This window comes from Protopterus annectens, chromosome 8.part0 (assembly GCF_019279795.1).
Source record: "Protopterus annectens isolate FY-2018-M chromosome 8.part0, PAN1.0, whole genome shotgun sequence".
Lineage (NCBI taxonomy): Eukaryota > Metazoa > Chordata > Ceratodontiformes > Protopteridae > Protopterus > Protopterus annectens.
In genome coordinates, this window is record NC_056741.1 from 1,201,115,919 (window position 1) to 1,201,130,872 (window position 14,954).

General features: G+C 36.8%; 1 protein-coding gene across 1 annotated transcript in view; it reads left to right on the forward strand.

Annotated features, from left to right (window-relative positions):
- Positions 1–2,204: 2,204 nt before the first annotated feature.
- The window catches only part of LOC122809303 (C-X-C chemokine receptor type 3-2-like), a 46,269-nt gene continuing 33,519 nt past the window's right edge, over positions 2,205–14,954 (forward strand). The window contains exon 1 of the mRNA XM_044080693.1: positions 2,205–2,483. Within this exon, the coding sequence (XP_043936628.1) occupies positions 2,445–2,483 (39 nt within the window). The 5' untranslated portion in view covers positions 2,205–2,444. The remainder of the gene's footprint in view (positions 2,484–14,954) is intronic.

Consider the following 14,954-nt stretch of genomic DNA (forward strand, 5'->3'; position numbering starts at 1 on the left):
CACACACACACACACACACACACACACACATGCACACAAAAGACAGAGGTGTTAAACTGAAGCCTGCCTTCTTGGAACCGCAAATTAATGTCATCCTCTTATCCAGCTGTACAAACTTGAAACCAACCAGCATTCTACTATATATATTTCTATGCAAATAACTTACTGTCTTCTGGCTTTCTACTAAACACATCTCTGTATTCTGAAGCTCCTTCAAAAACATGAGTAACCTAATCCAACGACCCCTCACATGCATTTTTACTAGGAGTACAAATAAAGGCTCTGTCAATAATTTTGTCTAAATGATTCAGAACAAAGAACCCTCATCCCTTAATCTATGTTCTAAATTATTCACTAAACCTTGAATAAATTCTATTTCCACTTATTCAGCAACAATGCTAAAAACTGTCTCCCAGCCTTAATCCAAGCAAAGCCTTAAACATTTCTCTCATAATACAGGAGCCTGAAGATCTTTCTGTCTAATATAACAGAGTCTCATCCCTGTGTTCCATTCCCCAGCATGGCGTTAAACCCCACGTCATGAAATAATAACTTCTCTACTGCTGTGAATAAGCATCAGGGTCCTAGAATTCAAAAATGTCAACAACTCTCCAGTAATGACACTAAAAATACTAAAAAGAACAAGCAGAAATGCAGCATTTACATAATGGCTTCCAGAAAAAAGTGACATAGCCATTCATGGCTTCAGCACCAGTCTCATTGTGCATGTACGATTGTGATGGCCCCTCTCTCTTTGGTCACATGTAAATGCCACCTTTGTCTTCCAGTGGCCAATCTGCCAAGCATTATTCTTCTTAATAAACAGAAGACTGATACAGAAAGATATATGAACAACTGACACATGCAATTACCACAACCAAGCCAGGAGAATAAGCCTCTCAGATGAACCCTCCTTACATCATCCTTTCAAGAAGAGTGACAGTGGGATGTCAATACTAACACTTAAAATAGATAGTGATCCATAGTAATGAACAAACAGTATTTTTCCCCATAATTAAGTCAAATTATACCTTATTGACTCAAAAACTGTTAACAATGGACCTCACCTCTCCCTTCCTACTGTTTCTGTCAGAATAATTGTGCCATTTTCCTTTTACTTTATAAGCTACCCTCCCTTTAACTATAGAAAGTGCTTCTACTCATCACTGCCAAGAAACTTCAGTGCATCCCTTCCTCCTGCTGTAGCTGCTGTACTTTGTTCCTGTCAGCCAAAAAGCACACTCACGTGTAGCTACCCCTGGCGTCCCACTTAAGTTATTCAAATACGTCAAAATTACAAGTACCATTTATAACTTGACTCTTCCTCAAGAACTCATTTCCAAACATGACCACCAAATGTACTCTGCTTTGGACTCTCCTTCCACTATGTCCTGACCCTTCCACATCTCAGGTATCAAAAATCTCTATCCCTCTACCTAGTGCCATACAGACTCCTGAGGAGTGATGTCTGCTTTTCTTACCATATGAATAAACCTATATTCTTTGAACTCCTTCATCTTAACAGAACTAGTGATAAAACAAATGCCCACACTACATATCTAAACCTATACAACCATATCAACACCAGACAGTGTGACAGATATGTAATCCAATATATCCCCTATTTCTGGAAGTGACTGCCTTTACCTATCAAGCTTACATGCACAGACATAATATATGTATAAGACATGAATTAATTTTTCCTGAGACACCCTAAGCCAACCTTCCTGTTCCCACAATTACTAGAATTACTAGAAAACCTATCTGCTCAGTCCTCCACACTACATAATCAGTCTTTTCCTCTGTGATATCTACCAGAGGAATGTCTACCATTCTAATTAACCTTAGCCAGCTAATATTCTTTTTCCTTTGTTATTTAGATACATTTCCATTAAAATTAAACTGTGATATCACTACAATGGCAATTCAGGATGTTCTACAAACATACACTGCAAACTGATTTAAAAAAAAATAAAAATACTACAAGTTTAAATTGCTACTAATTTTACTGGCAGAAATGCATCAAACTAGCAATTCTCTCGTTATACATCTGACATTACTGAAAACCTCACTGTAGACACATCTATGTATTAAATAAATAACTAGTTGTCACAGTTGTTTTTCTTCGCTGAATCACTGTGCTTACTTCCTCATTGCGCTTCGCACATTATGTGTCCTAATATATTAGGGCTTGCTGTAAATGAATTTCCAGTACATCTTCTCCTAAGTTTGTGCTGAGCAGTACTGGGTCATTCAGCCCAGTTCAGTTCCGTAGTACATCAGAACTGCATACCAGGGCTAAAACCTAGACTGCTTGAAAACTGTATCTGAGCATGTATCCTATTTTTCAAATAATACAGGTTTGAATACTTACAGAAGCTGTTGGCAAAACTTTCAGAAATCTCTTGATTTAACTACATTTGAAGCTAACAAGACATTAAAAAATGGACAAAGAAAGTATTCCTACCACTACCTCTGATTATGTAAGTATTGCTACTGTATTTCTTTCTTTTTTACCTTATTTCCCTTATTTTAACCTGCATTTATTTGCAAAAAAATGTATATTTTGGCAAAAAGTCTTGTTTAGTATCTCAGATAGTTTTCTACTAAATCATCTCCTACCTTCTTTACCAACAGTTGTAGAGATGCATATTACGTACACAGGCAAGGGTGGACTGTATGATGAAAATCATCACTTGATCAGTCAGGTAATGCTACAGAGTGTTTCACCTCTACAAGGACAAATTCCTAAATAAGGTGACCAGATGCAACCCCATTTGTCTGTTGAGACATGTCACATACTATTTTTAATTTTATGTATTTATTTATTTATTTATTTATTTATTTATTTTATTAACCAGTTAAGTGAACTGGTCTTTTCCAGCCTCTTTTTGCCACAACACAAGCTACAAGTGCAATGGTAAGTGTATATGAGTACCTGACAATAGACAAAAAGTAATAATGCTGAAATCAAAAATGTTGAAAGCCAACCAACAGTGTGTACACAATGCTGAAAGTGCAGATAGTGACACATAAAAACATTTGATGCCATCAGTGTTTTTCTACACTGAATAGTGATAGCACCGCTTTTCTGAGTGAGATTGTGGTACAGCAGGGTTTGGGAAATTTGTCATTTCCCCACTGTAGTGCAATCTTGGAGTTGGTATCTATAATTAGTAGGGGGTGTTAGGCATTTGGAGGGCTTGCCCCTTGCAAAAAAAAAAAAAAAAGATTTTTTTTTGGTTGTCAATGTTTTCAATTATGAACATTAGATCTTAAATGATTAGAAGTTCAGTTTTATCACATGTTGATGAAATGTGATAATTTAGTCTAGAAGAATATGTGTTTGAAGTTCTTGTCCCATCTTCTTGAATACTTTGTTACATCTAAGCCAAAATTTACGTCTAAGAAGGAAAGAAAGTAAAACAAAGTGAAATATAGAAGTTAATAGTACATTCATAATGGACAAAAAACATCCTTAACACAATGTGAGTTATTTACTACAAGTAGCATGACTAGATACAACTGACAATGATGTATTCCCTGTATCCTTTTTGTCAGACAACATAAAATATAAAGAAAACTTAAAGTCTAGTCAGGAGTAGAAGAATAACACTGTTGTACACCTGTAAGATGAATAATATCCTGATCTGCAAAACAAGAACTTCAAGTCAGATTGCATATCACACTGATCCTTTTCATTTATTGTCAGCAGGTAAACCTGATGGTTAGTATATTGTACACTGCATACGTGATTATATTATCTTCACATGTGTTGGGGGGCACTTGTGATTCATGGCTCATATATCATACATTCATTTTACAATATAGTCTATGCTTTTTTGGGGGGGAGGCTTTGTCCCTGATGCCTGGTGACCATCAGCCCTCCTTCTCAACAAAATGGCCATTAAAGAGGCTAAAGGCTGGTCAAGCGGGAACTTCATTAAGGCAGCCACTGAAGTGGTTCTGAGTTTAAGTTTTACCATCCAGTCCCCATCTTGTGGATATCACACCCAGCTGATGCCACTGCTGGCCCACCCCTCACTTCTGCAAAGAGTTGATATCCAGAGGATATCCTGTACTCACCCCTATGTGGAGGTACTGCCTGGCTGTTTTCTTGGTCTTCACCAGGGAAAAATAAGACTCACATATATTTCCTGGTCATGCACATCCCCCAACCTTGTCCTGAGAGAGAGAGAGAGAGAGACAAGTGGGCACTGCCCCTTCATGTCTGTTCATCCCTCTTTCTGTCCAACTGGATCTTCCAGTGCAGAGTTCACTACTCAAATCCTCATTGAATGGATCACAGTCCACGCTTCACCCTTCTGTGGCATGGAGTTGGCTTAGGTTCCGTACCTGTAATAACTCTCAAATGTTTTTTCCTTTTCCTTTTGTTAAAGCATTTAACTTTAATGTGTTCTAATTGTGTAGTATGTACTGTTCTACAAATAATATTATCTAGATTCTTTCTGCTTTTCTTTTCACAAATATTTAGCTTTGTTAGCATAATACTTTTATCAGCATGGTTTACTTTCACTTGATAGAATTCCAGTTGACTGAAACTCAAATGTTTGAAAAATTTTGACTTGAATACCTACTTGACTGAAACCTAATTTGACTGAAAACCCAGTTGACTGAAACCTCATTTCACCGAATCACAAATCATAGAAAACATTCTATATAACAAAATAGAACATACAACAAAGTTTTGCTGGGGGGGGGCAAGCCCCCCTGCATCCCATCCCCCACTTAATTATATATACTAACTCCACTGTCACATAACCATGGTGAAAAGAAAACAAAAACACTATACACAATGAATCAGTGCTGGTGCACCAAAGCAAACATCTATAAATTCACTAGTCTCACTTCCCTAGCAAATCATATCCTCAAAACTGGCACCATCACACACTGTCTACACTTCTACACTTTTCTGTCATTGGTGATTCAGTGAAATGTGTTTCACTCAGTTTCAGTAAAGTGGGTTTTCAGTCAACTGCAGTTCTACCAGGTGACTGTAAACTTATTTGGATCCTTTGTTGTTTCTATTTATTATTCATCACTTTTGCCCAGGCTATGTGACTGCAGACACACCTTCCCATTTCACTTATGGAGTGATCCAACAAACAAGTATACACAGGCAGTTACTAGGTTAATGACTATCAGTGGTAGTTTGGTATCTTCAGGGCATAGGACCGCTGGTACTACAGAAACCACTAGACAGCTTAACAATTTTGCGGTCTGTCAACCAAATCTGAAGAAAGTCTTGAAAGTTCAAATAAAAGGGCTTACTGCATACAGCCTATAAATTTAATTTCTTTGCAAACTGAGCATTTTATCAGTGTTCTGTTTTGCAATACACACATTTGGTGAAGAATAGTAAGGGAACAGAATACCATTGCAGGAATGAGGTTAAAAAAATAATGCTTAGTTTATGAAATTCAAAGAAATCAAAAGTTGTCAGTATCTTATAAACTGGTTTATAATGACATTATTTGTTTTACGACCAAATAAAAGCTTAAGTTCTGAGTGTTTTAAGAGGTGAATCACCCAGAGAAAGGAGGTCTTGCCTCTGCAGTCTGCTCATCAGAAAAGAGACTATAAAACAGGAAATGTATGCCTAGATAAGTGACATTTAGAAGAACTTGAGAACCTGATCATTTTACTTTCTGTTGCTTCTAAAGGCAAAGGATACAGGGTGACAGTAGATATCTTGCTCAGATATTCCTGCAGTGTCTTATTATGAAATGTTTTAAGACCTCCTGTTAGACAACCATAGCATTAACTAGCCCAGGAGACCAAGGTTAATCTGACACCTTGGGCTGCTGACAACATTGGCAGGGGAGGGGGGTGATGTCTGGGGGGAGGGATGGTGAATCTCACCCATTTTGTGTTGCAGCTCCAACAACAGGGCATTCTTGGAGAGTCGAAGCCTTGTCACACAGTTGGGGGCAGGGTTGAGAGGATGCAGGTGTGGCTGCCCAAGTCTATGATGATGGCCCCTGTTGCCATATGGGAAAAGTAAACATGGGCAGACTGATGGGGGCATATGTGTCCCATACAGTAATTTAAGTGTTTATGTCACTACTAAGGGGCAGGGTTCAGTCCCTAAATGAAAACTGTTCTCATTGCTGTGAAGCCAGTGAATGCACAAAACACCTTCAAGGCTGCTGGTAAGGGGCAAAAATTATACAATTAAAAAAAAAAAAAAATATATATATATATATATATATATATATATATATATATATATATATATATATATATACAGTTACACTTCAAAACATCTAAAACTTATAACAATGAATCTCATAACATCGAAAATGTATAATATGGAATAGTATATCATGAAACATGTAAATGTTATAGTTTAATCTGTTATTTTTGTGGTATCAGTATGAGATGTTGTAGTTTTTATTTAGATAGTGTAGGAATTTATACTATTTATATAGTGTTTATTTTGCCACTCTCTATGTGGTTTTTAGGCAATACAAGTAAGTGATATAGACATTATGTGTACATTCTTTACAGTGATCGAGATATAGTGGGGTTAGGAAATTCACTTTTTCCCACTGTAGTGCGATCTCGGAGTTGGTACATTTAATTTACAGGGAGTGTGGGGAGAAGAGCCCCCCCCCACATGGGGGGTACAGAAACGTAGTAAAAAGTGTGTTTGTTAGTTTGGTGTTGTTATAGCTGGAGGGGATGTTATTTTTATGTGATTTGTAGTGTTCAATGTTGTGATGCAAAGTTTCAATGTTCTGGGTTTTGGGTGTTATGGTCTCAATATTTTGAATTTAGATGTTTTGAATTGTAACTATACATACACACACACACACACACACACACACACACACACACACACACACACACATTACTCGTTTTTTATTGAGTTTTGGGGTCCAAATGATGGGGTGCCACGATTCCCGAGTGGCACCCCTTCATTTCCGATTTTTTTCCATTTCGTTTTAAATTGACGTCAGTGCCATCGGTGCTACCAGCCTACCGGAATTGAGCTCTGCCCACATTTCCGGCTGGGAGCTCAAGGCTGTTCAAATGCTGCAAGCGGGCGTGAACAGTTATCATCGGACGTCGCTTTGGATATGTTCAAATGCTGCAAACAGTAGTTATTATTGCAGAAAACTTCATTTTGTATATCTTTTTGATTCATGGCTGTCGGAGAATGCTGCAAGCAGTTATCGTTGTGGAGGAGAACATTGCTTTGGATATCTGTTAAGGTAAGGAGTGTGTGCATTTTGGATATGTTCAAGTGGTGCAAGTAGTAGAGTGTGTGTGTGTGTGTGTGTGTGTGTGTGTGTGTGTGTGTGTGTGTGTGTGTGTGTGTGTGTGTGTGTGTGTGTGTTTTGGATATGTTCAAATGCTGCAAGAAGTCATTGCAGAAAATCTTTTTGATTCATGGCTGTCATCATGCTACAAGCAGTTATCGTAAGGAGTGTGTGTGTTTGTGTGTGTGTGTGTGTGTGTGTGTGTGTGTGTGTGTGTGTGTGTGTGTGTGTGTGTGTGTGTGTGTGTGTGTGTTAATATATTTCTTTCCCTAGCCTAGCTACAGTTTGTTTAGGGGGTTACATGGTAATACACCTAGAATATTCTCCTTAAAGCTTTAGTGTTTTTTTTCTTTCCGAATATGGTTGCATTAGTGAAGGATTTTCTTTATTGCACGCAGCAGTTTTATAACTTTATTAGACAAGATTGTCCAGTCTGAACAGTGCATGAGATGCAGGGAAGTGGTGTTTACCATGTTTTATCAAAGACAGGCCAAGCTAATGACCATTAGAAATTGCTAGGTTGGTCAGCCATTCCTTTTAAGTAGTTAATCCTTTGTTGTTTCAAAGTGAAGGACACTATTACCGAGTGAAGAAATGCGTCGTTGCTTCTGCTCCTTGTATAGCGTTTTAAATATTTTTAATGCAGTCGTTTGAAGCTACCCGTGCTGCTTTCAGCTCTGTACATTTTAACATGGTTGTGTAGGACGTTTTCCTCATATTTTTCCTTGTAGTTCAGTTTCTGTGGGTAGCTATTTTTGCATGCATAATGGCTGTTTTGTTGGCAGCTTCCTGTACTCATTACAGTGCAGATATTTGAGCTGTCGCTCTGTTTTGTGGAAAGCACATGTGAAAGGTGATACATGTTGTACTTTAGTGTTCAATGTAACAAAACAGCGCCTCTGAAATAATAGCAAACTAAATTATAATGGATTATTTTATTCTTAACAAAAGGCTGTCTGCTGACTTGAAGTTTCAGCAGGAAGGCTGAAATTCTATTCAGGCACCCAGGTTTCATTACAAAACTGAATGGCTTTCCTATGAATTCTTAGACTTTGTTTGTGGTTCTGTTTAATAACAGTGCTGCAGATATGGCAATACATGATGTAATACCAATGTCTTTGAAGTGTTTAAAGTTTTCATCTTTGTTCATGTTTAGAAAGTCCACTTTCTGTAAGTGCTATATATGCAAGCTTTGCACTCTTAACAGTAAGAGCATTTTCCTGTTTTGTAGTTGTAGAATTTGCATACTGTTGGTGCAATGCTTAATGTGTAGGAGGTAGTTGATGCCAGGTACTCTTTTTGTACATTATTTGAAGGAAACAACACAAAAGATTCTTTGTTCTACTGGTTCTGTAGCCACCACCATTTGTGAATTTCCAAAATTATACAAGCAATGTTTAAAATGTGTCCCTGGATTTTGGCCTTTTGCCCCCCCCCCCCCAAAAAAAAAAGTGTAAGAAGCTGTGCAAGATGCCAATGTTCTGAATTGGGCAGTTTTGTCATTACTGGTTCATGCATTTTGTTTCATTGCCTGCTGAAAAAATTTTAAGCAATAAATTTAAAATGTGCAATAACAAGTGTTCTGTATTATACAAGGAATATAATTTTATAAAGTCAGAAAGGTGTATCAAAGAACACATGCATGTTTCTTGTTTTGTGTGCAAGGAGCCAATGATTTGATAACAGCCCAAAGGTATTTTTATCCACCACTGGCCAGATGCATTTTCTTTGGATGTGGTATAGGTTTCAATGCTAGTTTAATGAATGTGAGTTTCAAGGGCAGAGAAGTTTTAATGCCAAGTCTGTTTTCATTGTGAGACAGTATTGCTTTGTTTAGAAGATGTATTAGTGTTTGTGCATTGTGCTGTAAAGTGTAAAAATAAAATCCAAATCATTGTAGAAGTAAAGCAGTATGCACACATTAGTGTTTATGGTTAATGGGATGAAATAGCCAGGTAATGGGACATTGGAATGGTTGCAGGGGGACTCTGGTACCATATTTTGGTTGTCTATTTTTCAGTTTGCGTTTGAAAGTTGGTACCCCACAGTTCCATCGGCGTGGGTGAGGTTACATAATTATGTATGCAAAATTTTATTTTAAACAGCATACAGATTTGTACCTATTTTTCATGGGCCTTGTCCAGATTATTGATGTTTCTAGGTTGAGAGGTATGCATGTGACATAGATACTGGAAGTATACTACCATTCTACATGTGACATAGATACTGGAAGTATACTACCATTCTACATGTGACATATATACTGGAAGTATACTACCATTCTACATGTGACATAGATACCGGAAGTATACTACCATTCTACATGTGACATAGATACCGGAAGTATACTACCATTCTACATGTTTAATAGATACTGGAAGTATACTACCATTCTACATGTGACATAGATACTGGAAGTATATTACCATTCTACATGTGACAAAGATACTGGAAGTATACTACCATTCTACATGTTTCATAGATACTGGAAGTATACTACCATTCTACATGTGACATAGATACTGGAAGTATACTACCATTTTACATGTGACATAGATACTGGAAGTATACTACCATTCTATATGTGACATAGATACTGGAAGTATACTACCATTCTACATGTGACATAGATACTGGAAGTATACTACCATTCTACATGTGACATAGATACTGGAAGTATACTACCATTCTACATGTGACATAGATACTGGAAGTATACTACCATTCTACATGTGAGATAGATACTGGAAGTATACCACCATTCTACATGTGACATAGATACTGGAAGTATACTACCATTCTACATGTGAGATAGATACTGGAAGTATACTACCATTCTACATGTGACATAGATACTGGAAGTATACTACCATTTTACATGTGACATAGATACTGGAAGTATACTACCATCCTACATGTGACATAGATACTGGAAGTATACTACCATCCTAAATGTGACAGAGATACTGGAAGTATACTACCATTCTACATGTGACATAGATACTGGAAGTATACTACCATTCTACATGTGACATAGATACTGGAAGTATACTACCATTCTACATGTGACATAGATACTGGAAGTATACTACCATTCTACATGTGACATAGATACTGGAAGTATACCACCATTCTACGTGTGACATAGATACTGGAAGTATACTACCATTCTACATGTGACATAGATACTGAAAGTATACTACCATTCTACGTGTGACATAGATACTGGAAGTATACTACCATTCTACATGTGGCATAGATACTGGAAGTATACTACCATTCTACGTGTGACATAGATACTGGAAGTATACTACCATTCTATATGTGACATAGATACTGGAAGTATATCACCATGCTACGTGTGACATAGATACTGGAAGTATACTACCATTCTATATGTGACATAGATACTGGAAGTATACTACCATTCTACATGTTTCATAGATACTGGAAGTATACTACCATTCTACATGTGACATAGATACTGGAAGTATACTACCATTCTACATTTGACATAGATACTGGAAGTATACTACCATTCTACGTGTGACATAGATACTGGAAGTATACTACCATTCTACGTGTGACATAGATACTGGAAGTATACTACCATTCTATGTGTGACATAGATACTGGAAGTATACTACCATTCTACATGTGACATAGATACTGGAAGTATACTACCATTCTACATGTGACATAGATACTGGAAGTATACTACCATTCTACGTGTGACATAGATACTGGAAGTATACTACCATTCTACGTGTGACATAGATACTGGAAGTATACTACCATCCTACATGTGACATAGATACTGGAAGTATACTACCATTCTACATGTGACATAGATACTGGAAGTATACTACCATCCTAAATGTGACATAGATACTGGAAGTATACTACCATTCTGCATGTGACATAGATACTGGAAATATACTACCATTCTACATGTGACATAGATACTGGAAGTATACTACCATTCTACATGTGACATAGATACTGGAAGTATACTACCATTCTACATGTTTCATAGATACTGGAAGTATACTACCATTCTACACGTGACATAGATACTGGAAGTATACTACCATTCTACATGTGACATCGATACTGGAAGTATACTACCATTCTACGTGTGACGTAGATACTGGAAGTATACTACCATTCTACATGTGACATAGATACTGGAAGTATACTACCATTCTACATGTGGCATAGATACTGGAAGTATACTACCATTCTATATGTGACATAGATACTGGAAGTATATTACCATTCTACGTGTGACATAGATACTGGAAGTATACTACCATTCTATATGTGACATAGATACTGGAAGTATACTACCATTCTACATGTTTCATAGATACTGGAAGTATACTACCATTCTACATGTGACATAGATACTGGATGTATACTACCATTCTACATGTGACATAGATACTGGAAGTATACTACCATTCTACGTGTGACATAGATACTGGAAGTATACTACCTTTCTACGTGTGACATAGATACTGGAAGTATACTACCATTCTATGTGTGACATAGATACTGGAAGTATACTACCATTCTACATGTGACATAGATACTGGAAGTATACTACCATTCTACATGTGACATAGATACTGGAAGTATACTACCATTCTACGTGTGACATAGATACTGGAAGTATACTACCATTCTATGTGTGACATAGATACTGGAAGTATACTACCATCCTACATGTGACATAGATACTGGAAGTATACTACCATTCTACATGTGACATAGATACTGGAAGTATACTACCATCCTACATGTGACATAGATACTGGAAGTATACTACCATTCTGCATGTGACATAGATACTGGAACTATACTACCATTCTACATGTGACATAGATACTGGAAGTATACTACCATTCTACATGTGACATAGATACTGGAAGTATACTACCATTCTACATGTTTCATAGATACTGGAAGTATACTACCATTCTACATGTGACATAGATACTGGAAGTATACTACCATTCTACATGTGACATAGATACTGGAAGTATACTACCATTCTACATGTGACATAGATACTGGAAGTATACTACCATTCTACATGTGACATAGATACTGGAAGTATACTACCATTCTACATGTGACATAGATACTGGAAGTATACTACCATTCTACATGTGACATAGATACTGGAAGTATACTAACATTCTATATGTGACATAGACAGGTATATGTACTTTAAGCAAGTATCAGAAGTTGCTCTATCCTGCTTTAGAAGGAGGATGAGGAACAGGAATAAAATGAGATTGATAAGCTGTTTGTTGTTGTTATTATTATTATTATTACTATTACTATTAGAGGACAGCCATGAAATCCTTGGTGATTAATGATGGTTTACAGTCTGTTGGACGCAGATACTGAGTAAACTGGCATGCTAAGGAACAGGATTAAAAGACAGCTAATGAGGAAAAGTGCCACAGTCATGAGAGATATTAATTTTCTAACGGTGTACATAGATACTGGAAGTATACTACCATTCTACGTGTGACATAGATACTGGAAGTATACTACCATTCTACGTGTGACACAGATACTGGAAGTATACTACCATTCTATGTGTGACATAGATACTGGAAGTATACTACCATTCTACATGTGACATAGATACTGGAAGTATACTACCATTCTACATGTGACATAGATACTGGAAGTATACTACCATTCTACATGTGACACAGATACTGGAAGTATACTACCATTCTACGTGTGACATAGATACTGGAAGTATACTACCTTTCTACATGTGACATAGATACTGGAAGTATACTACCATTCTACATGTGACATAGATACTGGAAGTATACTACCATTCTACATGTGACATAGATACTGGAAGTATACTACCATTCTACATGTGGCATAGATACTGGAAGTATACTACCATTCTACGTGTGACATAGATACTGGAAGTATACTACCATCCTACATGTGACATAGATACTGGAAGTATACTACCATTCTACATGTGACATAGATACTGGAAGTATACTACCATTCTACATGTGACATAGATACTGGAAGTATACTACCATTCTACATGTGACATAGATACTGGAAGTATACTACCATTCTGCATGTGACATAGATACTGGAAGTATACTACCATTCTACGTGTGACATAGATACTGGAAGTATACTACCATTCTACATGTGACATAGATACTGAAAGTATACTACCATTCTACGTGTGACATAGATACTGGAAGTATACTACCATTCTACATGTGGCATAGATACTGGAAGTATACTACCATTCTATGTGTGACATAGATACTGGAAGTATACTACCATTCTATATGTGACATAGATACTGGAAGTATATTACCATTCTACGTGTGACATAGATACTGGAAGTATACTACCATTCTATATGTGACATAGATACTGGAAATATACTACCATTCTACATGTTTCATAGATACTGGAAGTATACTACCATTCTACATGTGACATAGATACTGGAAGTATACTACCATTCTACATTTGACATAGATACTGGAAGTATACTACCATTCTACGTGTGACATAGATACTGGAAGTATACTATCATTCTACGTGTGACATAGATACTGGAAGTATACTACCATTCTATGTGTGACATAGATACTGGAAGTATACTACCATTCTACATGTGACATAGATACTGGAAGTATACTACCATTCTACATGTGACATAGATACTGGAAGTATACTACAATTCTACGTGTGACATAGATACTGGAAGTATACTACCATTCTACGTGTGACATAGATACTGGAAGTATACTACCATCCTACATGTGACATAGATACTGGAAGTATACTACCATTCTACATGTGACATAGATACTGGAAGTATACTACCATCCTACATGTGACATAGATACTGGAAGTATACTACCATTCTGCATGTGACATAGATACTGGAAATATACTACCATTCTACGTGTGACATAGATACTGGAAGTATACTACCATTCTATGTGTGACATAGATACTGGAAGTATACTACCATTCTACATGTGACATAGATACTGGAAGTATACTACCTTTCTACATGTGACATAGATACTGGAAGTATACTACCATTCTATGTGTGACATAGATACTGGAAGTATACTACCATTCTACTTGTGACATAGATACTGGAAGTATACTACCATCCTACATGTGACATAGATACTGGAAGTATACTACCATTCTACATGTGACATAGATACTGGAAGTATACTACCATCCTACATGTGACATAGATACTGGAAGTATACTACCATTCTGCATGTGACATAGATACTGGAACTATACTACCATTCTACATGTGACATAGATACTGGAAGTATACTACCATTCTACATGTGACATAGATACTGGAAGTATACTACCATTCTACATGTTTCATAGATACTGGAACTATACTACCATTCTACATGTGACATAGATACTGGAAGTATACTACCATTCTACATGTGACATAGATACTGGAAGTATACTACCATTCTACATGTGACATAGATACTGGAAGTATACTACCATTCTACATGTGACATAGATACTGGAAGTATACTACCATTCTACATGTGACATAGATACTGGAAGTATACTACCATTCTACATGTGACATAGATACTGGAA